General features: G+C 40.7%; 1 protein-coding gene and 1 long non-coding RNA gene across 6 annotated transcripts in view; one reads left to right on the top strand and one right to left on the bottom strand.

Annotated features, from left to right (window-relative positions):
- Positions 1-24326, top strand: part of LOC138433595 (uncharacterized) — a 79022-nt gene extending 54696 nt beyond the window's left edge. Inside the window, exons 4-7 of one of the 3 annotated variants that reach the window (XR_011254368.1) lie at positions 559-649; positions 1437-1722; positions 16384-16471; positions 23844-24326. This is a non-coding gene — a long non-coding RNA (uncharacterized lncRNA). Of the gene's footprint in view, positions 1-558; positions 650-1436; positions 1723-2887; positions 3529-8522; positions 8886-16383; positions 16472-23843 lie in introns of those variants that run through there. The other 2 variants (XR_011254370.1, XR_011254369.1) reach the window with 2 other exon arrangements.
- PDCD1LG2 (programmed cell death 1 ligand 2) overlaps positions 1-27360 on the bottom strand; it is a 126672-nt gene that overhangs the window by 54489 nt on the left and 44823 nt on the right. For 2 of the 3 annotated variants that reach the window (XM_069576509.1, XM_069576512.1), the window contains 2 exons: positions 24316-24453; positions 20954-21003 (listed from right to left, as the gene is read on the bottom strand). In XM_069576509.1, coding sequence (XP_069432610.1) covers positions 20954-21003; positions 24316-24453 — 188 coding nt within the window. Of the gene's footprint in view, positions 1-5337; positions 6651-20953; positions 21004-24315; positions 24454-27360 lie in introns of those variants that run through there. The other variant, XM_069576510.1, reaches the window with a different exon arrangement.

Below are 27360 nucleotides of genomic sequence, written 5' to 3'. Positions count from 1 at the left end.
GTAAGTTTTGATCCAGCAACGAGATCCTTTGAACTGTTCTTGGCTCTAAGCCTACCTTCCTCTACTCTGACCTGCTGGTGGTAGGGCTCCGATTCAGCAAACCTCCTTTACCAGCCTTCTTTGCCAGCTGATTTCCTGTTTAATAAATGGGAAGCCTTAGGGACTGGAATGTGGGAACGGGAGAATTCCTTCCTATTTCTAGTTCCTGAATGTGTCGTAGCAGTAGACAGCAGAAAGGGAACTGTTCTCTTCAGTTCTAATATCTGGGTTTCCTTGGTATCACTTTTTACTCTTTCTTCCTTCTAATATTTTTATAACCAATTCCTTATATTAAATACTGTTTTTCTGATTGAACCCTGGCTGATACAGTATTTGATACTAGAGGTGGTTTCAGGAAACAGACTTTCAAACCAGGAATCTGGATTCATTTGCTTTGCACTCAGAGCTAAGCTCTTCACCAATGGATGATGGGAAGTAGTAATTTGTGGAATGTGATGACATCATGATTTATTGATGACATCATGATTTATTGATGACATCATCACCTGTTCTTCTCAGGTTTAATGCCACTGGTCAGCTGGCTTTTGGAGACCAAGTAACTGCTGTATGTGATCATTATGGTAGAGAAGATGACTATAAGGAATGTAAGGTGAGATGGCTACTCCTGATGGTGATATTGTGCTTGCAGGAAAAAAAATTACAAGCTCATATCTTTCAACTCAAATCATCTTCAGGGTATCAGAGGGCTCCTAAGGATGCCCCTAAGAGTATCTCTTATTCCCTCTACATATAGGAGACATATCTAAAACCTTCAGACCCAAACTAAGCATCCACAGACAGGCCAAATCTCACGTCAAAGTTTAGGCAGTAATTTAGAAGGCATAGGACTCTGAGGAATGGAAACATTTGAGTGGACTTGGATGAAGCTGAGAATCTTGAATCTCCCAAGTATTGCTGAGCTTCCTTTGAATAAGCCTCTATTTCCTGTTTGATGATACTAGCCTTCCTTTGCATGAAAACCTGTAATGACTATATATGGAGCAGTTGCCTTGCATGGAGATCCCTATTCATTTTAAACTCCTTTGCTCCCAACTTTCATGGCCTTCGATCTTTTATCTGGAGTCAGATCCCAGCCTGCTTAGGGAGAGAAGGGCACAGTCTTGATCAGGAGGAAGAAGGTTATACTCCAAAAGAATAACAAGATTTGGTTAAAGTTATATTAGAATAAACATATCTAATATAGCAGAGGGTGGATTCTAAGGTATCAGACCAAGGTGAACAGAACAGAACATTGGGTTGGGGCTTAATTTAGGTAGCTCTGATATAATACACTTTCCATAGATTTTTGGACTTAATGCTATGGTAAACTGTTAATCATAGCCCCCAGAGAATCATGCCACTCTGTATATTGTGCCCTTATGTAACCCCTTCCACAGTGGTCTTTGGCATAGCTGTCTGACTTGCTTTGGCCAATGAGACTGGAACAAATGTGATGCAAACAGAAACCTGTCAAGCCCTTGTATGTTGGGGCTTGCCTTCTTTTTTCCTGTTCTGGACCAGCTTCCATGTTGATGAAGCCTGACTAACCTGCTGGAGACACATGGCCCACTAGCAATCGGCAGCAGCTCCAAGACATGTAAGACCAGCTGAGACCAGCATCTTTCAGCCAATCTGTCAAACCGCCAGACCGACTGCAAACACATGGATGAGCCCAGCTGACATGTAAGGAAGAAATGCCCCAGTTGAGCCCAACCCAATTTGCTAACTTACAAAATCATAAAAACATATGATAAACATAAGCCACTAAGTTTTGTTATACAGCAAAAGCTAGGTAAAACAAATGTATTAGTTTGAGCAGCTGGGAGTGGCTCAGTTTGCTTGTCTCAGAAACGTATGTTCAACAATACATTCAATGATATCAACTTGATAGAATTTTGCTGGAATAATGTATAGAAAGGATTCTAATGGCTTAGGGAGATAGGAATAATGGAGTAATTTATCATGTAACCTATGTGTCTTTCCTCACCTTGAAAGGGTCCAAGGGATGTTTCCCTCATTAAAGTATTGAGAAATGCATTAGTGAGGGAGCCCCAGCAATCTTGAATACCTCCAGGGAGCTGTTTTCTATAGGCCAAAGTTGATGCTGGATAATGCTGCCACTGAGATGGGCTTCCTGATTTCAGTGGAGATGATGATCCTAGAGTAGGGGTGGTGGCGGGGGGCGGCAGTGGGTGGCTGGCCTACCAAAACACTACTTGACCCATATGACAGAAATTTGACTTATCACAATTAAGAATCAGCTTCTTGCCCAGTTCATAGACCCAACGAGTTCACAGATCTGAAGCTCCTGGTTGAAGAGGAAAATTGGACCCTTAAAGATGGACTGTGCAACAATGCTGCAAATACGTAGTGGAGGTCTTCCTCCAAGCTATCCCTAAAGGGACATAGTCATTTACTAAGGTGTCTGTGCACTGGGAGAAATGGAAATACCCAAACTTTTCAAGGATTCCAAAATACTACTCTGAAATCACACTAATCCTTAGGAACCCCAAATACCACTGTGATCTAATGGTCAAAATAGGGGCTTAGAGTGATCAGGTGATAAAGTTTGGGCCCAATTCCAGCTCATCATAGATCTGTGACCCATGCATCCATTAAAAATTATAATTAGGAAGCCTAGTCAGCAACATATTTGTGGATTTACTCATGCATGCTCAGTCACTTCAGTCATGTCTGACTCTCTGAGACCCTGTGGGCTGTAGCCTGCCAGGTTCCCCTGTTCACAGGATTCTCCAGGCAAAAATACTCGAGAGGGTAGCCATGCTCCCCTCAGGGGGATCTTCCTGACCCAGGGACTGAACATCTCTTATGTCTCCTGCATTTGCAGGCATGTTCTTTACCAGTAGCACCACCTGGGAAGCTCATCTGTGAACTTATATACAATGGCGAACTTGATAAAAAGACAGAAAATGACATGTTAATAACTATACCAAGATGCTGTACAAGTCTGGACAAAGCAACTGCTAACAGCAGAAATGAAAATACTTGTGTTTGGATGATGGCGTCATAGGTGATTTTTGCTTGTTTGGCCTTCTCAAGTCCTCAAACTCTCCCAAAAGCTGTTTTTGCTTTCTTTGTAAAAGGGACTTTTTTTTTTTAATACTTAGAACTCATTTAGCTCTTCTTCTTTGAGGATTACCATTGTACAACTTTCTGGCCAATCATATTAAGGTCATGGTAAGTAAGAATGTTAAGTGTAGCCACTCTGTCCAGTGTTGTAATGAGTCTCAGAGCCAGTCATGCATGAGGCATCGCTCACATACAAGATACTGCAGGAATGACAAAATCTCACTCTTTTCCTGCCCTCTAGGAGCATATAGCTAAGGGGACGATATAAAATATGCTCAAATCCTCATGATTCAAAACTGAAAATAAATAACTGTTTCAGAGAGGGACAAAGAAAACACTGCTCCACCCAAAGTAAAGAGAGCTCATATTCAGTAGGGAAAAAAAAAAAAAAAAAAAAAACCAGAAAATATTCACTGGCAGAAATGGCATCTAAAGAAAGCATAGGGTTTTGTGAAGGCAAATCGAGGCCCCAGAAAAGAGGTGTTCTGGGTGCAGGGGACAGTACAGGGCATACTGGAGGACTGGAGAGCCCCTTGACTTAGCTGGGGGAATGTGGCATGTACAGGAGAGCCTGGGGACAAAACCCCTTGGCTGGAAATCCTTGGAGCACAGCTCACTTCTCCCTTAGGGTTAGGATTTAGGAGAAATATCCTGCAGACAGACTAGCTTAATAGTGTCCAGACATTGCCCATTTAGCAAAAAATAGTGGCTGGTACATAGGGGGATTACCAGTGGTGCTTGTCATTTAACAGGTACTTACCATGTGCTGTACATGCTAAGTGCCTGATAAAGGAAGATGCTGTCTTTTTAATATTACAGCTGGGCCTTCATATTGAGTTTCCACATCCAACTGAGGATTGAAAATATTAGAAAAGAATTGCAGAAAATTCCAAAAAGCAAAACTTAAATATGCTGTTCAACTATTACATAGCATTTATATTGTAGTTACAACTATTTTACTGAAGCACTTACACTGATTGGGTCTTATAAGTAATCTGCAGATGATTTAAAGTATATGGGAGAACATGAATAGATTACACAAAAATATGGCACCATTTTGTATAAGGGACTTGAGCATCCACAGATTTGGTATCCGAGGGGGTCCTGGAGCCAGTTCCCTGCAGATACCGAGGGAGGATTGTATTCATCTTTTAGATAGGGAAACTGATGCTTAGAGATCAGATGATATGTACAAAGTTGTGTAATTCATATACATTTGAGGTGGGGTTGGAATCTCTGACATCAGAGCCTGTCTTCTACCTCCTGTAGTGCCTCTTTGGAAACAGTAAGAGTGAAATTAATTCTAGACCAGAAAAAGTACTGCAGGGTGTATGTAACCAGTAAAATTCCACCTTAAATCCCAGCCAGTAGGAAATAAAGACACAGGGTGGGGTGTAATGAATATGGTTCCACTGTTCTAGTTCTATCCTTTCCAAGCCAACCAGGCAGCCTTAACCAAATTTCTTAACCTCTCTGTGCCTCAGTTTCCTTATCTTTAAAATAGAGATATGAATGGTGCCTTTTTTAGAGGGTTTTGAGAGAATTCGTTTTAATAAATATGTATAAAACACTAGACAACATCAGGTAGGAAGTACTTGGTAAATGTTAATCATTATGGTTGTTAGGCTGTAGTGTAGAACATTTCTCACACTAGGACACAATGCCTAGTAGTCTTCTTCCCTAAAGAACCCTGAATTTTGGGATGCTGGAGCTAGGGATCCCTGTCCCAATTTGGTGTTTAAGAAAAGAACCCTGATCTAGGACAAAAGATGGTGGTATTTTGACAGAAGCCATTATTCCACCAGGTTCCTATAGAGTTAAATATTACCACCCAAGGATGCAGCATGCCAATCACGTATCAGTGGAGATGTGCAGCCCACATGGACAGACCTGCCTCCTCGGGGAGAAGGTCCTGTCTGCCTGTTCTGACCCCTGCACAATGAGGAGGTGCTTCCTTCCCCAGCACGGGCCCCAGAGCAACACATGGGACCTGGGAGACAGCAGGGACCCTGCCCTTCTTTTTTTTTTTTTTTAAATTTTAAAATCTTTAATTCTTACATGCGTTCCTGCCCTTCTAAAGAAGGAATTTGAGTGTGCTGCAAAGGCTTTTACACCTATGGGAGCCAACTGGCCTTATGGAACATTAAACTTACTGACCTGGATGGGCCCTGAGGAAACCACTTAGCCAAAAGCAGAACATCTGGAACATTTTGAAGAACTGAGTTTTATTCTTCAATGGTATTCTTTGATTTTCAACAGAAGAAACTGAGATGTTACATAATTGTCTGTTACTCACTTTCACCCCCCTTCATACTCATTAACCTAAAATTATTCTTAGTCTGTGCATCAGTTAAAAGAGTTTGCTTGAAGCACATTCATCATCTGTTATACTTGATAATGTTTACATTTGGATAGTTTATGGGTCAGCTAATGCCTTGAACGTCCTAGCACACAGACCAAATTGAACATGATCAGCCTGATGGACCACATCCAGTTACCCTCCTCCTTGACACGTGATAACGGAGTCCCACAGGATTTCTAGTACTGACCATCAGAGATCATAGCTAGTGATCATCACTCTATCACAGACCTGGAAACCGAGCTACTGAAAGGTTAAGTTTAAAGTCAAAGAGAAGGCTAGGAAAGGAGCCTTAGTTTGGTGCTTTGACCATTATAGCTACTCATCTGAAATTTTTGCAGAAATAGCATATTAGTATGACAAAACTTAAAATGTGTATGATTGGCTTCTGAGGTTAAGTAGACAGGATTTTTTGAAGGAAAGATGTAGTTTGCTTTTGCTTTTAAAATACCGTTCAACACAGTGCCATTACAAGTTAAAATCAATGCTTTGTGATTTAGATCTCAGAAAAATACTCAATGGCTTTTCTCCACAATCTGTAGTTGACCACTCTGTGCACTTCAATGCTTAAACATTTCATTAAAACAACTCAGATGTTTTCTAGCTTCCTGTAAACCATAAAACATGTCAATTATGGCTTGACTTTGTATAAAGTCCTATCTGTGAACTCACAGTCTCAATAGGCTTGTTCAGTATCCAGAGGAAACTACACATAAAAATAACTCTACTGGAAATCTTCTGTCCATTTCTGTAACTGGAAACTTCTACTTGTCTCTGCTTCTGGAAACCACTTTGGAAACTTAAGGAGAAATAATTCCCTCTGTTTCCAGTCTGGAAGAAAGAAAGAGCCAGAGGACCCTCAGTGGGGTCCTGGATCCAGTGTGGTTGTTTTCTAAAGTGCAGTAGTGTGTGCGTGGAGCCATGGGCTGTTGGGGAGAGAGCCCAGATCAGTGGAAGGGCAGTCGCCCAACTTTCCGTTACATGGTGGTGGGTGCTGCCTAGTCATGCTGCAGTCTCCAGAATAAAGTGCTGGTTTATACAAAGACAATTGAAAAGTACAAACAACAAGCTCTGCAGGCCAGAGGATTCTTGTTCAGAGTCTAGAAGTTTCTTGAGGATGTCCTATCAGGTCACCCCAGCTCCTGAGACCACAGGTTCACATCTGGAGAGAAAAGTTCACAAACAGAAAAATCATTCTTCTGACTAGAAAATACACAAACTCTCAAAGTCTGATTGGAGTGAGAAAATTGGAGTAAAAAAAAAAAGCTCAAAGGCAGCAGGGCTTAAAGCTTTCTTTCCACCCCCTCGACCATTTGCCCTAGTCCAAATCTTTAGTTTCTCTCCCCAGACTGATGGCAAAAAGCTCTCTCCTCTGTTCTCTGAGCTGCAGGCAGCTGAGCAATAGTGGAGCAAAGTTCAAGGGGCTTCCCTATTCAGAGCTTTCATTGTGTCAGATATTTCTGTTTATTCCTGGAGATGCATTTTCCTCCGCTCTGCTCAGCCTGTGAACGTCCTGGGACTGCATCACTGGCCTCTCTTTCCTTTGATTTCCATTCCATTTTTTCCCTCAAGTCTCAGAGAGAGAGGAGATTGCACGGGATAGGAGAGTAAGGTTGGGAGATCTCTTCCTCAGTCACCTACTGGAGAGGCTGCAGGTCCGTTTTATCTCTCTCTTAAAGTCTACAGCTCTGTGGTCTGCCCTTTCCTCCTGTGGTTCTCACCAGGCTTCTGGAACTGCTCCCTTCCCTTTCCCCTTCAGTCTGAGGATACTGAGCCCCCTGAGACTAGCAAGAGCAGGGACCAGTGTCCATCTGTATTCGCTATCATATCCTTTTATAATGAATTGATAAAACATGTAAACTATTTTCCTGAGCCCTGTGAACAGCTCTAGCAAATTAGTTGAACCCAAGGAGGTGGTCATGAGGACCTCAGATTTATAGCTGACTGGCCAGAAGTACAGGTGAACGTGTGACTGGCATCTGAAGTAGAGGGGGAACACTCTTGGGAACTGAGCCCTTAACCTGTGCAATCTCGTGCTATCACCAGTTAGTGTCAGAACTGAGTTACACTGTAGGACACTCACCTTGTGATGCAGAGAATGGCTTGATGTGGGGAAAACTTCCACACATCTGGTGTCAGATATGCTTGAGTTTGATAGTAGTATGAGAGTTAAAGAGGAACGTAGGAGGACAACTCAAATTTTTTCCTACTCAGAATATATATGTGTATATATATAAAGGGTTATAAGAAAAAAGAAGAAAAAAAATTAGAACCATTGGCATAGGCAAAAGAAAAGGAGACATGTCCATATTGCTATAATAGAATGCCAAAGCTGTGGTTGGTTCTCTGGTGGAAGTTCTTAGAGGAAAGATAAGAGAATCAAGTAAACAAAACAAAACAAAATGAAGATATTGGACAATTACTATATAGGTATACATAGAAAGCTGGCCTCATATTTTAATATAAGGTATACAGAAATATATAGAGGTATACAGAAGTATACAGAAAGAGGTATACAGAGGTATTTAGAAAGCTGGCCTCTTATATTTTAATCTTAACCCAAACTATGGCAATGAGAGCAGTTTTTTGAGTGCCTCATCTCAAATAATTCATTGTAAGACTCTTAGGTGACTAATGTGCTTAAGTCATTTTCAAAATTCTCCCATGGCCTACCTGACACAGAGTCTTGCAAATAAAAACACAATACATGTTTGAGAGTGAATGCATAAATAACTAGTGTTATACTGGGGATCACAAGATCTTTTGATTTTGTTGTCATTATTTCATCAATTGTCACTTAACATGCCTTAAACTCAATCTCATGATCTCTAAAGTAGAGAAGTCAGGCTGCTTTATTAGGTCTGGAAGCTCTAATAAAGTATGACTTGGATGACTAGAATAACTTTTTTTAAAGGAAGCATAACACATATCTGGTCATAGCAAACACCCACTTCCAACAACACAGGAGAAGACTCTACACATGGACATCACCAGATGGTCAAAACTGAAATCAGATTGATTATATTCTTTGCAGCCAAAGATGGACAAGCGCTATACAGTCATCAGAAGAACAAGACCAGGAGCTGACTGTGGCTCAGATCATGAACTCCTTATTGCCAAATTAAGACTTAAATTGAAGAAAGTAGGGAAAAGCACTAGACTGTTCAGGTATGTCATATATCAAACCCGTTATGATTATACAGCTGAAGTGACAGATAGATTCAAGGGATTAGATCTGATAGACAGAGTGCCTGAAGAACTTTGGATGGAGGTTTGTGACATGGTACAGGAGGCAGTGATCAAGACCATCCCCAAGAAAAAGAAATGCAAAATGGCAAAATGATTGTCTGATGAGGACTTACAAATAGCTGTGAAAAGAAGAGATGATAAAGGCAAAGGAGAAAAGGAAAGATATACCCATTTGAATGCAGAGTTCCAAAGAATAGCAAGAGGAGATAAGAAAGCCTTCCTTAGTGATCAATGCAAAGAAATAGAGGAAAACAACAGAATGGAAAAGACTAGAGATCTCTTCAAGAAAATTAGAGATACCAAGGGAACATTTCATGCAAAGATGGGCACAATAAAGGACAGAAATGGTATGGACCTAACAGAAGCATACACTATTAAGAGGAAGTGGCAAGAATACACAGAAGAACTATACAAAAAAGATCTTCATGACCCAGATAATCACAATGGTGTGATCACTCACCTAGAGTCAGACATCCTGGAATGTGAAGTCAAGTAGGCCTTAGGAAGCATCACTAAGGACAAAGCTAGTGGAGGTGATGGAATTCTAGTTGAGCAACTTCAAATCCTAAAAGATGATGTTGTAAAAGTGCTGCACTCAATATGCCAGCAAATTTGGAAAACTCAGCAGGGGCCATGGGACGGGAAAAGGTCAGTTTTCATTCCAGTCCCAAAGAAAGGCGATGCAAAAGGATGCTCAAACTAATGTACAATTACACTCATCTCACACACTACCAAAGTAATGCTCAAAACTCTCCAAGCCAGGCTTCATCCAGATGTTCAAACTGGATTTACAAAAGGCAGAGGAACCAGAGATCAAATTGCCAACATGTGTTGGACCATCGAAAAAGGGAGAGAGTTCCAGAAAAACATCTACTTCTGCTTTATCAACTATGCCAAAGCCTTTGACTGTGTGAATCACAACAAACTGTGGAAAATTCTTCATGAGACGGATATACCAGACCACTTAACCTGCCTCCTGAGAAATCTGTATGCAGGTCAAGAAGTCACAGTTACAACTGGACGTGGAACAAGAGAGTGGTTCCAAATCGGAAAGGAGTACATCAACAGTGTATAATGTTACCCTGCTTATTTAACTTACATGCAGAGTACATTATGAGAAATGTGGACTGAATGAAGCACAAGCTGGAATCAAGACTGCCAGGAGAAATATCAATAACCTCAGATATGCAGATGACACCATACTTATGGCAGAAAGCAAAGAAGAACTAAAGTGCCTCTTGATGAAAGTGAAAGAGTGAAAAAGTTGGCTTAAAACTCAACATTCAGAAAACTAAGATCATGGCATCTGATACCATCAGTTCATGGCAAATAGATGAGGAATCAATGGAAACAGTGACAGACTTTATTTTTGGGGGCTCCAAAATCACTGCAGATGCTGACTGTAGCCATGAAATTAAAAGATGCTTGCTTCTTGGAAAAAAAGTTATGACCAACCTAGAGAGCATATTGAAAAGCAGAGACATTACTTTGCCAAAAAAGGCCCATATAGTCAAAGCTTTGGTTTTTCCAGTAATCATGTATGGAAGTGAGAGTTGAACCAAAAAGAAAGCTGATAGCTGAAGAATTGATGTTTTGGAACTGTGCTGTTGGAGAAGACTCTTGAGAGTCCTTTGGACAGCAAGGAGGTCCAACCAGTCCATCCTAAAGGAAATCAGTCCTGAATATACACTGGACGGACTGATGCTGAAGCTGAAGCTCCAATACTTTGGCCACCTGAGGCGAAGAACTGACTCATTGGAAAAGACCCTGATGCTGGGAAAGATGGAAGGCAGGAGAAGGTGAAAACAGAGGATGAGATGGTTGGATGGCATCACTGACTCAATGGACATGAATTTGAGGAAGCTCCAGGAGTTGGCGATGGACAGGGAGGCCTGGTGTGCTGCAGTCCATGGGGTTGCAAAAGTGGGACATGACTGAGTGACTGAACTGAACTGAACTGAATTGATACATATCTATGGTATCAGAATTCAGTTCTAGTCGACCAGCCACATCCAATTCTTTGCAATCCCATGGACTGCACGCCAGGCTTCCCTCTCGGTCACCAACACCCAGAGCTTCCTCAAGCTCATGTCCATTAAGTCAGTGATGCCATCAAACCATCTCATCCTCTGTTGTCCCCTTCTCCTCCTGCCTTCCATCTTTCCCAGCATCAGGGTCTTTTCAAATGAATCAGTTCTTCACCTCAGGTGGCCAAAGTATTAGAGCTTCAGCTTCAGCATCAGTCCGTCCAATGAATATTCAGGACTGATTTCCTTTAGGATGGACTGGTTTGATCTCCTTGCTGTCAAAGGGACTCTCAAGAGTCTTCTCCAACACCACAGTTCAAAAGCATCAATTCTTTGGTGCTCAGCTTTCTTTATGGTCCAACTCTGACATTCATACATGACTACTGGAAAAACCATAGCTTTGACTAGATGGACCTTTGTGGGCAAAGTAATGTCTCTGCTTTTTAACATGATGTCTAGGAATCAGAATCCACTCCTAACACTATATTGGTTGACAGCTTGTTTGCCTGCATAACAATAAGAAGCCAGGGGCCTGAATAGCCCCATAAGTGAGTCAAGTTAGCTGCAAGGAGAACTTCCACAAATGGAAAGGTAGTGTACCACAGAAAAGGATTCAGGAATTCTGGACCAGGAGTTCCATCATTAAGTTATAACATAACCTTGTGCAAGTTACCTTGTCTGTTACATCCCTGCAGTATGTGTCTATTCCTTCTCAGTTGCCTGAGCTAGGAATTTGTGAGAGGCAACTAAGACACTGATACATGTCCTTGAAAGGGAGTAAAAGCATTTCCCTCCCAAAAGCTGAAAAGGACCCTATGAAGAGCCCTTCATAATGCATCTGACTACTGAGATACAGAGAGATGAGTAGGGGATGGTTAACAGGGCTTAAAAAACTCCTTTCTTCATCTAACAGGCACCCCTGAGGTACTTAAAACAGTGACACATTGGGGAATTTAAAAATGTATTAAAGTACAAACAAAATTCAGGAAACATGAAGAAAATAATATGAGGTTCCATCACACAGTGACAATTATTATGGATTTTTTTTATGATTATGAGCAGTTTAATGTTTTTTTTTGGTATTTTAATGTCTTCATTTTTGGGGGAGAAAGCAGGTATGGTGGTTATATTAAAACTTTTTTTTAAATAGAGAACTAATTATATGATGAATATATTCTGACACTTTATCCTTTTTTCTTTTTTATATAGAAAGCATTTTTCCTCAGAAACAGAATGTTAAATGGTAACATATGCTCTATTGTTTCTCTGTTGTATCAGACTAGATTATGCTGCAATAACAAATAACTCTTAAATCTCAATATAATAAATAAAGGCTTATTCTTGGTCATGCTCCATGCCCACCGAGGGTCAGCCATGCCCTGTTATTTGTTGTTACTCAGAAGCCCAGGCTGATGTAGAAATCACTGCCTTGAATGTTGCAGATGAAAACAGAAAATACAGCAAAGCATAGGCTAGCTGTTATTTATTCTACCCCAAAGTAACACACATCACTTATGCTTACATTTAGTTGATCAAAGCAAGTCATATGACCACACTTATAACCTAATTAATCATAGAGAAGTGCAATCCTATTGTGTACACAAGAGCAAGAGATCTAGAAATGTGTGAAATAACACTAATGACTACCACATTCACCATGGAGAAGGATGGGAAAGGGCCATATCCTTGGCTACATTTAGTTTTATCTGAGGTTTTAATTTTATAATAGTAAGGTTAAGGCCTTGAAGGCCCATCTTGGGTGACTGAGAAGTCTGGATTTTCACAACAACAGGAACAGGTACTACCTTTCCCAGAGTTTTCTAGAAAGTTAGGGGTAGAAACATGGAGTGGAAAACCCAGCCCAGAGCAGCTGTTACTTGAATTACTGAGCCCTTCTGGGCACTCTCACAATAATCAGGCCTCACTTCAGTCACTGGTCAGTGAGGCAAAACCAGCAAGCTCTTCCTTTCTTAGGTGGGAAACAAGAATAATTATTTGAATAAGAGTCTTGCCAGAAGTATGTGTGACACATATCTCAATGTTCACAGTAGCACTATTTACAACAGCCAAACATGGAAACAATCTAAGTGTCCATTAATAGATGAATGGATTAAGAAGATATAGTGTGTGTGAGTGTGTGTATACACACACACAGTGGAATATTAGCCATAAAGAGAATGAAATATTGCCATTTGGTGCAACATGGATGGACCCAGAGAATATTATATTTAATGAAGTAAGTCAAAGAAAGACAAATATCTTATGATATCACTTACATGTGGAATCCCAAAAAAAAAAAAATACAAATGAACTTATTTACAAGACAGACTTACAGATATAGAAGACAAACATGATTACCAAAGGGGCAGGAACGAGGGATAAGTTAAGAGTATGGGATTAAGATACACTACAATATATCAAGATTGCCGGGAGAAATATCAATAACCTCAGATATGCAGATGACACCACCCTTATGGCCAAAAGTGAAGAGGAACTAAAAAGCCTCTTGACGAAAGTGAAAAAGTTGGCTTAAAGCTCAACATTCAGAAAATGAAGATCATGGCATCTGGTCCCATCACTTCATGGCAAATAGATGGGGAAACAGTGGAAACAGTGTCAGACTTTATTTTGGGGGGCTCCAAAATCACTGCAGATGGTGACTGCAGCCATGAAATTAAAAGATGCTTACTCCTTGGAAGGAAAGTTATGACCAACCTAGATAGCATATTGAAAAGCAGAGACATTATTTTGCAACAAAGGTCCATCTAGTCAAGGCTACGGTTTTTCCAGTGGTCATGTATGGATGTGAGAGTTGGACTGTGAAGAAAGCTGAGTGCCGAAGAATTGATGCTTTTGAACTGTGGTGTTAGAGAAGACTCTTGAGAGTACCTTGGACTGCAAGGAGATCCAACCAGTCCATTCTGAAGGAGATCAACCCTGGGATTTCTTTGGAAGGAATAATGCTAAAGCTCAAACTCCAGTACTTTGGTCACCTCATGTGAAGAGTTGACTCATTGGAAAAGACTCTGATGCTGGGAGGGATTAGGGGCAGGAGGAGAAGGGGACGACAGAGGATGAGATGGCTGGATGGCATCACTGACTCGATGTACGTGAATCTGAGTGAACTCCAGGAGTTGGTGATGGACAGGGAGGCCTGGCGTGCTGTAATTCATGGAGACGCAAAGAGTCGGACACGACTGAGCGACTGAACTGAACTGAACTGAACCATATATAAAATAAACAACAAGAATTTACTGTACAGCACAGGGAACTATATTCAGTGTCTTATAATAACTTATAATGGAGAAATATCAATAACCTCAGATATGCAGATGACACCACCCTTATGGCCGAAAGTGAAGAGGAACTAAAAAGCCTCTTGATGAAAGTGAAAGAGGAGAGTGAAAAAGTTGGCTTAAAGCTCAACATTCAGAAAACAAAGATCATGGCATCTGGTCCCATCACTTCATGGGAAATAGATGGGGAAACAGTGGAAACAGTGTCAGACTTTTTTTGGGGGGGCTCCAAAATCACTTCAGATGGTGATTGCAGTCATGAAATTAAAAGATGCTTACTCCTTGGAAGTAAAGTTATGACCAACCTAGATAGCATATTGAAAAGCAGAGACACTACTTTGCCAACAAAGGTCTGTCTAGTCAAGGCTATGGTTTTTCCAGTGGTCATGTATGGATGTGAGAGTTGGACTGTGAAGAAAGCTGAGTGCTGAAGAATTGATGCTTTTGAAGTGTAGTGTTGGAGAAGACTCTTGAGAGTCCCTTGGACTGCAAGGAGATCCAACCAGTCCATTCTAAAGGAGATCAGTCCTGGGATTTCTTTGGAAGGACTGATGCTAAAGCTGAAACTCCAGTACTCTGGCCACCTTATGCGAAGAGTTGACTCATTGGAAAAGACTCTGATGCTGGGAGGGATTGGGTGTAGGAGGAGAAGGGGACAACAGAGGATGAGATGGCTAGATGGCATCACTGACTCGATGGACATGAGTTTAAGTGAACTCTGGGAGTTGGTGATGGACAGGGAGGCCTGGCGTGCTGCAATTCATGGGGTCATAAAGAGTTGGACACGACTGAGTGACTGAACTGAACTGAACTGATAATGGAAAAGAATCTGAAAAACTATATATGTATTACTGAATCATTTTGTTGTACAACTTAAACTAGTACAATACTGTAAATCAACTATACTTCAATAAAAATTAAAATTAAAGAAATGAAATTAAATATGTCCAAAGGCATGCTCAGAGCAAGTCCCAAGACTTCATCTTCTGAGATGATAATGAGTAAGAATATGAAGGCCCAGGATTGCTCCTGGAAAGCCAAGAACCTACCACTGTCTCCCAGTGGTGGGTTTTGAGGGTGAGGCAGAGCTAGGGTAGCAGAGACTGTGTGTCAGAGAGTGAGAGGCTGGCTCAGCCTAAGAACTTCCGGTGGGCTCTGTCCTCAGACTTCATGAAACTGACATAGGAGTGGGGGTGACATTGTATCCATTAGCTCAGGAAGAAGTATTTGGTTGGCAGAAAAGTTCGTTCAGGTTTTTCCACATCTTATGAAAAACCCTAAACGAACTTTTTGACCAACCCAGTACATTTACTGTGGAAGGAGGTGCAAAGCCCGGGAGAATCTCTAGGTCAGGAGACAGCAAAATTTTTATGTAAAGGGCCAGATTATAAAAAATTTAGATTTTTATGGGCTATATCGTCTCTTGCAATTACTCAACTCTAACATAAGAAGCAGAGGAATGGATGGGAAATTAGGGGACAGGGACAATATGAAAATGAAAAGCATGATTAAGTTTTTTTCATTTTTTAAAATTAATTAATTTATTTATTTTTCATTATTATTTAAATTTTGTTACATAAACAGGTGGGGATTTGACCCCCCCTGGCCATGGTTTGCCTACTCTTTTTTTTAATCGATATACACCAGTGGGTAGGAGAGTGTTAACTGGTTGATTCTCATTAATAGGTGCCTACTAAAGTATGACAAATGTTCTAGAAATCATTATAAGTTTTTCTCTTTTGAATTGGCAAACTCAACTAAAATTAAACAAGATTTTTTAGTAGCAAGCTTAATTTGATCAAAATCAGTCACTTTCTTTTAAACTGATCATAGAATAAGCTAAAAGAAGTAGAGAAAAACAGCTAATAAAGGAGACAAAACCAAAAACCCAATAGTTTTATTAACAGTAAAATCTCACTTCATTTCATTGACTAAGTAGATATAAAATATGTACACTTAGAATAAGCCAGGAAATAATGCGGTGACCATGCTGTTGAGAGTGGTATAGACTGTGTGTACAATGCAGAGGGAAAACAAACAGGGCTGAGCTGCAGATAGAGTCTTACAGACTAAGAAAGGGAGTACAGTTCAGTGCATAGGCATGGGCTCTTCCTGGCATACTTGGGTCCATTTTCTGGCCCATGCATTCACTGTCATATGACCATGCACAAGTATCTCCTCATCTCTGAGACTGGAGATGGTGGGAGGAAGTATATACCTCGTAGGGCCACTGTGAAAATTAAATGTACCTCTGGAGTGTTTAGAACAGTGGTCTGGCATTAAAACAATAATAGTGCTAACTTATTATTCTATACTAAGGCAGATCCTACAAGAAGTTTGAGTTTCAGTCAGCAAGAAGGAATGAGGAGGGCATTCCAGGCAGAAGACACAACGTGAACAAAGGCGCAAAGGTAGGAATGAGCACGGCTTGGGAACAGGAAAGGGAGAAGGATGGCCTGAAAAGCCATGCAAAAGAGCTCAAATCTAATCGAGAGACAGGAGACTGGCCTGATGATGAAAACAGTGTAGGGGGAATCAGATCTTGCAGTATGTGCTGCTCCACTCAAGGGGACTTCCCAAAGCTATCTATACATAGCTATACATATCTATCTATAGTTCTCATTGGGTGTTGGCAATGAAACAAGATGTTAGATAGGTCAAGTCCAGCTCTTATAATTTGTTCATTTTACTGAGAAGTAAAAATTATTTTTTCAAAAAACTTGTTTGATTTTATCAAGTAATTTCTTGGCTACAAGTTTGGGTTTGTTTTTTTGTTTTTACCCCCTCTAGATCTACTGAGATATTCATTACTTCAAAATATACAAAGTGGTAGATTCTGAAGTCACAGATGCCCTTTTGTTACTGAATGGTTGACAGGCAGAGAGTTGAGAGAAATACATCTTGCTGAAATAAACAAAAAACCCTAATTAGTCTACATGCAAATCTGGAGTGGCAGCTGCATGGATGAGCAGGTATTAGACAAAGCCCTGGTCATTTGGACAACTACAGTGACCAGCAAATAGATGGCCACATACTTGTATTTTCAAAGGCTCTAGGAAGTCTGACCAACTGACTTACTCCAGGCAAGAATGTCCCCCTCATTTCTTGATGCCTGTGATGGTTTATTTTATGTTAATTTGGCTAGACTGCTATGCCCAGCTATTTGGTGAAATGTTAGTCTAGATGTTGTTCTGAAGGTATTTTGTATAATAGGTGTAATTAACATTTACCATCAGCTGACTTAACATAAAGTAGATTACCTTCCATAATATGGGTGGGCTTCATTCAATCAGTTGAAGACCTTAACAGCAATCAGAGAAAGAGGAATTCTGCCTCAAGCTTGTAATATAAAAAATCCTACCTGAGTTCCCAACCTGGCAGCCCTACAGATTTCATACTTTTCAGGCTAAGAATCTGCCTGTAATGTAGGAGTCATGGGTTTGATCTCTGGGTTGGACAGATTCCCTGGAGAAAGTAATGGCAACTCATTCCAGTATTCTTGCCTGGGAAATCCCATGGACAGAGGAGCCTGGCAGGCTACTGTCCATGGGATCGCAGAAGAGTTGGATGTAACTTAGTGACTAAACAACAAGTGGTTCTGTGTTTCTGTTCTTCCAGAGAAGCATGAAGTGCCCCTCATCCCCAGCAACACATTCCAAGTTTTCTTGGCTGTCCAAACACTTGGCCCCTGATCTGTTCTCTTTCTATCCTTCAGATCAGTATTTCCATGTTCTGTTCCCTCTTCTTCCCAGGAGATATTATTCCAAATGTTAAATCAGTTCTCAATAAAGAGTTAATAACTGATGAGCAACTTTTTAGGGAAGAACTTTAAAAAAAGCATCTACTGAAAATCTAACACATTTCTATCTGCTTTGACAAAACCATAATACATTCTACTAAATAAAAATAATTTTTCCTTTAATACTTCGCTAGTGATCAACCAAGTTCTATATTTTATGCAGCTCTAAACATGATTAGAAATACTTCAATCAATCTGAAAATAACTTTGAATGCAATCAAAACACGTACTAATAGACCATAAAATAATGTCATGTACATATGTACATGATAAAGGTGAACAGAAATATAGATAAACACAGTTTTTTTTTAAATGAAAAACAGCCCCTCCACATTTGTTATTAAATGGCCAAGGCCCTCAACTCTTCCCACCTGCACCCAAGGCAGACATTATTCATCCATCTATCATCACAGTTTGCATCTAGAAACGGTCTCCCAAACTATCCTCATCTCTGCTCCAGGCATTCCCTGCACCTGACATGAGGCTTGTTTGCCCTCCTAGATTTGATCTAACTTTCTCAATTTACAGATGACAAAACTGAAGCACAGAGAAGAGACAGATCTTACCTAAGATTATGTAGCTAGATCACAGAAAAATTTAAATCTAAATTGTCTTGAATTTTAATTGTGACCTCTTTAAATAGATAATTCAGGTATAAAATCAAGAGAATAATGTAATGAACATCTGTATACCCACTGCTCAGTTCAGGAGGTTAAATTTGATGTTTATCATTTCCATGCTATTTTTGTACTTCTTTCATACTTTGTACATATGACTGTTTCCCATATACACTACTTAAGGTTGTTTGCATGTTTCTGAACTTTCTGTCATTGGTAATATGCTATCTATGTCTTTCTGCATCTATCTTTCCTCTCAAAATTATATTGTTCAGATTTATTCATCTCAAAAATACATCTAGTTTTGGTGCTTTCATTTTAATTATTGTCTAGTCTTCTTATTCATCTTTTCTCTTTTTGATTCATATTTGATTATTTCTAATTTGTCACTGTTATAGGTAATAGTACCAGGTACATTCCTATCTGTATCTTCTATGATATATATCTAACTGGTCCTGACCTCTTAACTACTCTCAGGTAAGTGTCAAGGAGGAGTGAGGGAGGAAGAGGAGAAGCATCACTTTCACCTCCCTAACTCTTCCTCCAGGTTAAAAGGCAGAGAGTGTGGGTAAATAATATGTGGAGGGGTAGTGGGTCGGGCAGGGGATGGAGAAAATGAATCCCATTTCTTTAATTTGACTTCTGATCAAGACAGTTACTTTATTTTGAATTTCAGACAACTATTAAAAGAGAGTGTGAGATTCCTCTGTTTATAAAGGAGCTCTACTGGTTAAAAATGACTGTTATAAATCACTTTATAACTGCAATATTCAGACCATGTGGCAGGTCACAGGAGAGACATTTAGGTTGGCAGCAAGCCGTTGAGTAATCAATTCCTCAAACAGGTGTTTCTGCCTTCATTACTCAGATTCTAAACTCTTCCCTTACAATATTATGTTTCTAGGAAAAGACTTGAAAACTGATCGACAGGCTCAATTAACCTACAGGCATGTTTTGTTTAGTTTGTTTGCTATTTGAAATACTTTTGACTAGCATTTAATAATTAAGATATTTTATATAAAAATCTGGATTTCCATCTTCTCTGGCAATGTAAGGCTACTGCTAAACTGACAGGGAAAATGCTCTCCAATTTGTCAAAATCCCTCCCCTCCCCCACTCCCTATTTGGTTAGGGACAGTTTTTACTCATTTCATCACTGGCCCAATAGGCATCTAAGTTTATTACTTCTGTGCTCAAGTTTTTCACTATTTCTTCCTTGTGCTGAGCAGCTGAAGGAATCACTTATTCAAACATTTTGACCTCATGAAATTCAGCAAATATTGGGCCTCTTTCATGGGAACTCACCTGGAGGCCAAGGAGATCAATTTATACGAATACAGGATTTTTGTTTCCCAAGAAACAAATGTTTGTATCAGAACTTGCAGAGTTGATCTGAAAGTTGTCTCATGATTCAGAAAAGCTCAGGCAATGGGATGTCAAGCACAGCCGGCTTAGGCTGCATTTCTTCTCTGGCACTGGGTCCAGGAATGAGTCTATAGTGAAAGGATGTATTTTCAAGAATCTCTTTCAGGGAAGTGGTGGAGACAGGGAGGGTGCAGGAGCCTCTTATCATTTCATTCTTTTAAGTCATACTTTGTGCTTATGAACTGCCATGTGTGATAGATTAGCCAAATGCTAATTAGACCCTGGTATTTGAAGGTTTTATAGGGTTATTTTCATAATCAGTGTCCCTGGAATCTGGGGAATATATTCAAAAGAATTCAAAAATAAACAGTTCTTAATATTCTGAGCAGCTGATAATACATACTTATTTAGAAATGTCTACGAATTGCCTCTCATTATTTTGGTGAACTCATAAAGTCATGTGTGACACCATGTCATCCCTAGATTTCGGGCAAAGGAAGCTTTCCCAAGAGAGCTAGAAATACCCATTTTACAATGTGACCTAGAGCCATGGATCTCCAACAGACCACTTCCCCAGTGTCTATGCTTTTCATCTGATGAAGCTGAATGGTTTCAGAAACCCTGCTTCTCCTGACCTCTAGATCACTTCCTCCCTCTTCCACAAATTCCAGCTCCAAGCCTTTCAATCTCATGAAGAGACTTCTACATCTCCAGAAATACCCTAACCCACAACCCACAGTGTACTTAACGACTATTGCAAAAATCCCAGCTGCTGATTGTGTCACAGTAGACTATCTTCTTTCTGCTGTTAAATTTAACCATGTTTCTAATTTGAGCCCAGATCTCCTGTGCATTATTTTCTAGGAGTGCTTAGGAATATAAACAGACTAAAGGCCTTATAGTTGTTCTGTGGCTATTCAACTGACACCATCTTTATTTTCCAAGAAAGGTATGGAACAGTGCAGGATTGCAAGAGAAACTAAATGCCACTTAGCAGGAAGATTCTGCCCAGGCTATTTGCCCTTCGTGCAACAAAGCAGAGGTTTTATTTCTTAATTTAATCTGGGAGAGAAAAGAAGGTGAAACAGAAAAGAAAAATCATGATTACTCACAGCTCTGTCCACTTCTCTCCTTACCATGGTGGCAGATCTTTTTCTTGCATCTGAAAAAGAAAAATTCCAGGGGTGGGTTAAGGAAACTGTTCTGTTTATAGGCGAAATAATGTCAGAACGAAAAGTAAATCCAAATAAATCCACATAGAGAAGCATAAATTTCCACCGTGGTTTGAGACCTCAGGCTGGATACAAACTAAAACCATACCCTTAGGAGAAATTTGTGAAGAAAGAAGGCCTCTGCTTACTTCCCATTCCCTTGTCTGCTCAGGCCCCCAGGTCCTCAGAGGCTGAGGGACTGCTAATTTGGGTATTTGGCCCCGGAGATACCTCTGAAGTTCTCTCTCCCTGTTTTACTTTAGTCTTGAATACCACTTCCTTCCTGTTTTCCCTACACAGAGCAGAAGGTCTAATCAATAAATCTGCACTAAGGTGTAATTGACTGATACTGGTTCAAAGTAACATTGGGAGCAGAAACACAAGTTCACAAGACGGGTTGCTGCTCATCGTTGTTCCCCTGGCTTTGTATCTTTATCAAGCCCTGATCTCACACATTCTCTCTTATTCTGATTTTCTTACAGGGTTCAATACCCATGTGCTGCAGTTGCTTGGGTTCCTGAACTCAGTCCATCCCTAATCTGCTTTTGTTCTGCATATCAGCTTCTTAGTAACTCCTTTGTATCCATCTTGACCTTGGCCCAGATTTAGAGGGCTTCTATCCAGCATTGCAGTCTCCTCCAAGAGCATTTGTATTTGAAAGGGGTCAGTGGCTAAACTATAGGAATTGCCCTTGAATGTTGGAGATTCAGTGAAGGACTCTAATGCCTGAGGTCAGTGCTGTCATTTTCTGTGGTTCTCATGCAAACATTAGTCAATATATTTGGCCTTCGGTTTAAATCTCTGCAAAACTCTGGCTCAGTCTTTTAGGGCAAAATGTGGTACACAGGCTAGTACTGGTGGGCGACTTAATTACTAACAGTCGATAATGAGACAGGCATAGAAATAAAGTGCAAACATTAGACATCTCTTCTAATATGTTAGGTTTTTTATGATCATATTTATTGAAATATCATATGTTTATTAAATCCAATAGAAATTAGAAATACTTCTCTATCCCATACAGTAGCTACTAGCCCCATGTGACTGTTGAACACTTACAATATGTGAGCACTTAAAATATGACCCAGGACTTGAATTTTTGTTTAATTTAAATAACCACATATGGCCATATTGTATAGAGCAGGTTAGCATACATATCTGCATATCAGAGATTCAAAGTCTAAAATTTTATTGAACAATTTTGTTGTATATGCCAGGTGATGTTTTAGACACTGGACATATACTGATGAAAAAGAGAAACCATAATCCCTGAATTCACGTGTACTTGTGTACTCCCTTCTAAGAGAGCAGATCCCAAAGCACAAGAGTTACAGAGGAGGGCTATTACGTAGCAATGGTGATTTCACTTTAGTTTATTAAAAAATAAATCACTTGAAAATGTATTCACTTAACTCTTATTAGTAACAAATCTCTCCCAGTCTAGTTGGTGCCTGAGACTCACACACAGCTTGGTGCTACTTACACTTGAAATTGGGATAAGGGATGAGGGGAAAATTTCTTTTCTCCATTCTATCTTTAAGAGATGTGGCTCTACTTCATTTTCTCAGAGAGTAAGGATGAAAAATCCGCTGCTCATTTATGAGGTGCCTAATGGGTTCCCAGGCTCCAAGCCTGGAACCTTGGTTATAAAATGCTTCTGAGGGGCACACATGAGGGTAGTACTAGAGGAATGCAGGACTTTCCTGGTGGTTCAGTGGTTAAGAATCTGCCTGCCAGTGCAAGGGACATGTTTCTGACCCCTGGCCCAGGAAGATTCCACATGCTGCAGAGCAACTAAGCCTGCACACCACAACTGTTGAGACTCGCATGCTCTAGAGCCACAGCAAATGTCACCACAGTGAGAAGCCCGTGCACTGCAACTAGAGGAGCCCCTGCTTGTCACAACTAGAGAAAGCCCAAGCAGCAGCGAAAACCCAGGGCAGCCAAAAAAAAGAAGACAGAAGATAAGGTTCTGATGAGCTGCATCTGTCATGACACACTGCAGACACCTAGTCTACTTGGTTACCATGAATAAAACTCACTTACTTTCTCCAGAATACAACTTCTGGCAGAGTCATTTTCTTAGGGCTACCATTGTGGCTATGAACATGAGAGCAATGATGAAGTCACAGATTTGCAGAAGTGATTCTGTTTACCCCAAGATTTTTTGGGCAAGACCCTGAAATTCCTCTACTTCCACTCTTTTTCCCTATCCCATTTTTTCTCCTTTCCTCCCTCCCTTATTCCCTTCTTCCTTCCTCCCCAAATCCCCTCTTTCTTTTGACAACAGTTCATGGATCTTGGATTCTACAGTAGAGGGTTTGTGGTTACTACCCAAGCTAATGCACACATAGGTCAATGGACAAATAGATGATGATAATATTTCATGGCAGAGGAGAATATAGACGTTAGATTGTAAATGTAGGATAACAATCACTGAAAAGCCCCCCAGTCCTCAAACAGTGACCACTTCAAATTCTTAGTGAATTATTCCTAGATGCTGTTTCCTTTTCTATAGGCTGTGTATAGATCTTGAGAGGAGCCTCACTGGGTGCTGTGTAGGAAAGGACCTGTTTAGGAAAGCATCAGATGGGCTTGCAGGTATTCTGGCCTGGATTCAAACACCACAGGCATGCTCTATCTCACTGTCACAGTGGAATGGGAATAGGTTGGTGAGCCTGTGATGGGCTGAGGAGGGAGCTGCTAAAAGATCTCCTGACTGAAAGCACCAGTTGGGTGCTTTCCCTACACCAGATGGCCTTACACTTCTTTCCTTTCCTTCCTCAACCAGAAGATTCAGGTTCCTGTAGGGAAGAGGATGGCTAAGCCCAGCTCAGACCCAGAATGAGCAAAGGAGGAATGAGAACTAAAGCAGTCCTCATGAAGGATCCTGCCATCCTCCCACCAGTGAACGCTGACTGTACAACCATCGGCATTGCCCAAATAACACTGATCTCATGAGGCTGATGACACTTCTTGGCTCAGAGAACAAAGCAAACCATTTCAGCTACAGAATGAAACACTCATTTAAAAATATTCAGTTTTTTAATTTTTACTTTTATCAATATTTTTATTCAAAAAAATACTGCATCTCCCTGGAGACCAGAGGCATTTTCTCCTGGGAAATAATCATCAGGACAAGCTCCAAGAAACTCATGAGCCCTGAGTGGACACAGTGTGAAGCTACAGGTCAGTGGGGCCAAGCAAGGCCTCACACTGCAAACACCCAGTCTATTTGGTTACCATGAATAAAACTCACTTACCTTCCCCAGAATACAACTTCTGGCAGAGTCGTTTTCTTAGGGCTACCATTGTGGCTATGAACATGAGAGCAATGATGAAGGAGGGAATGAAAACATGAAGCAGTGAAGATGGAGGGATCTTGGGGTCTTCCATAGGACCTGGCAGAAAGAAAAAGCACCAGAATCCCATTGTATGGTAACTCAGAGGCAAACCAACAACGCAGCCAAGTAAGTGAGTTATAACCAACATGGCCAACTTGCACTGAGCATTTACTCCATGCCAGGTATTTTTCTATGAATGCTGTATGTATATGAATGATGTCTGTATGAGCTCCTTTACTCTTCATGACCACTCTATGAGGCAGGCTGTACTATAACTCTCGTTTTACTGATGAAGAAAGTGAGGCACAGAGACCTAGCACACTTTCCTAAAAGTACACATTAAGTGACACAGCTGAGATATAGTCCAAGCTGCCTGATTCCACATTCCATCTTTTTCACCATTCTTATATACCTACTGTATTATGTTCTCTTTCTTTCTCTTCTTTCTTCCTCCCCCCCTTCCTTCCTTCTCCTTTCTTTCTTTTTCTTCCTTCCTTCCTTGCTGTTTCTCCTTCATCAGGTCTCTTTTTACAGGATAGTCCCTCAACCCAAATATGTCTCCCCCTCCACTGTTGAGCATTCATGATGCTTAGAATATATCTGATCAGTTATTCAATCTCCAGGATTAAGAGGATCCTTTTGAAAAAACAGAATATCATACCTTAATGTGAATCATTACAGCTAGCCATTTTCCTTTCCTCAGAGAATCAAGGTCTGGCACTGAGGAAGAGATGAGTTTAGTAGAGAGGTGGATGAGAAGAGTAAGTTTGGAGGCTGGAGAAAGCCTTGTAAAGGAGTGCTCTGGTTAGAATGAGGGCTCCAGACTGACCAAGGACAGGCCTGGATGGGGGTTCACTACAGGGAGATGGAAGCATACTCAAGTAAACTGTGCCCTTTACAACAGGCTGAATTTTGCCTTATGGAGTAACTCATAAAGAATAAAAATAACAGGGAATTCCCTGGCTGTTCAGTGGTTGGGAGTCTGCACTCTCTCTGCTGAGGGCCTGGGCACTGCCAAAAATAGAATAAGCGTCATAGCCTGGTCCTGGAAAAGTCTGGCAAAACTGCTCCTGAGGAAGGGCTAAGTCCTACCCTCTGTCTTCTCCTTCTCCCATCATAGTGCTATCTGAGAACCACAGATAGTTTTAGCTAAGAAGGGACTAGATGTCATTTAATTTGAGGCTCTCATCTTAGAGTTGAGGAAGTAAGGCTCCAAGATCTAAGGTCATCACTGCTAATGGGCTGGTGGCTCAGTGGTAAAGAATCCATTTGCCAAGTAGGAGATGCCGGTTTGATTCCTGGGTTGGGAAGATCCCCTGGAGAAGGAAATGGCAACCCACTCCAGTATTCTTGCCTGGAAATCCCTTGGACAGAGGAGCCTGGTGGGTTGAAGTCCACGGGGTCACAAAGGGATGGACACAACTTAGTGACTGAGCACGCATGCACACATCCCTGCGAAGTAAGCAGCCAGACCAGGACTGCAAACCCAGATCTGTCTGATCCAAAGCTCAGGCCCCTCAGGTATTTGTCTCTAAGTTTAAGATGTAGTGAACATAAAGATAAAAAGCATTAAGAAGTTTGGTTCATCTAAACGTTGGATAATCCATATTTAAAAATTTTAATTGAGGTATAATTGTCATATGACATATTAGTTTCAGGTATACAACATAAAAATTCGATATTTGTATGCACTGTGAATTATCACCACAATACATCTAGTTAACAACCCTTATCACACATAACCCATAGTAACTAATATTTTCTTGGAAGTGCTTACTGGGGCCTCCCAGGTGGTGCAGTAATAAAGAATCTGCCTGCCAATGCAGGAGACGCAAGAGATGCAGGTTCAATCCCTGGATTGGGATATCCCCTGGAATAGGAAATGGCAACCCACTTCAGTATTCTTGCCTGGAAAATTCCGTGGATGGAGGAGCCTGCTGGGTTATAGGCCATGGGTTGCAAAGAGTTGGACACAACTGAGCGACTGAGCACACACACACAGGAAGTGCTTATTAAGTACTTGCTGCATATAGCACCATAAGTCAAGGAGTTCCTACTGTCCCCACAGCAGGAGATGTCCTTACCTCAGTGCCTTTATGCAAACCCTTGTCCTGTAAGGTTCCCTCATAGTTCCTTCCAAACACAAATTCTACTTATTCTTAAAGATTTTCGAACACTGAACATGCAATAAGACATCAGTCTGCTTAGCATGTAAGTACATGAAATTACAAAGACTTTTGCAAAGTCATCTCTGGATCCCCTATAGAGCCAAGCACCAGCTACATGAAAGGTGTCAATGAGGATTTGCTGGACTGAATTGACTATCTGTCCATCTAGTCTACCTTGCCCAATCTTTCTTATCATTAGTTAAATCTTGTGGCAGACTGCTAAATCCATTCTCTGTTTCTTCTCTAGTATTAGCTATGTGTTAGCTGGACACATGGTTTTGCTGAGACTACATGTCTAAGCCTTCCCTGCAGTTAGGTATGGCCACCCATGTGAACTAAGTTCAGGCCTAGAGAATCGGTTTTTTTGTGTCTTGGCCTTCAAACACTGGGTGTATTTTTTTCTTTCTGTGGGCTAAAACATGAATGTGGCAGTGACCCAGCTTTGACAGTTCAACAGGGTAACATCCTGGAGAGTCCCAGAGCAATAAGACAGAAAGAACCTAGATTACTGAATGACTTTACAGAAAACAGAAACTTACCTGCTCTGACCCACCTTCTATCTCTGAATATGACATCAGAGAGAAGTATACTCCTGCCTTTAAGCTACTATATTTTGAGGTCTCTTAGCCTAAATCCTAATGCATATTATTCCAGACTGTTTTGTAATAATTGCATGCTACTTAACAATGAGATGTCCTGATGCAATGGGAAAAACATTGGATTTGTTTTTATCCAGTCTCATGCACTTAGAAGGAAACCAGGCTTCTTGCTGGACAAACCATGTTTTTTTGTTTTC

The sequence above is a fragment of the Ovis canadensis genome, chromosome 2 (genome assembly GCF_042477335.2).
Source record: "Ovis canadensis isolate MfBH-ARS-UI-01 breed Bighorn chromosome 2, ARS-UI_OviCan_v2, whole genome shotgun sequence".
Lineage (NCBI taxonomy): Eukaryota > Metazoa > Chordata > Mammalia > Artiodactyla > Bovidae > Ovis > Ovis canadensis.
This window is presented reverse-complemented; position numbering and strand designations above follow the sequence as displayed.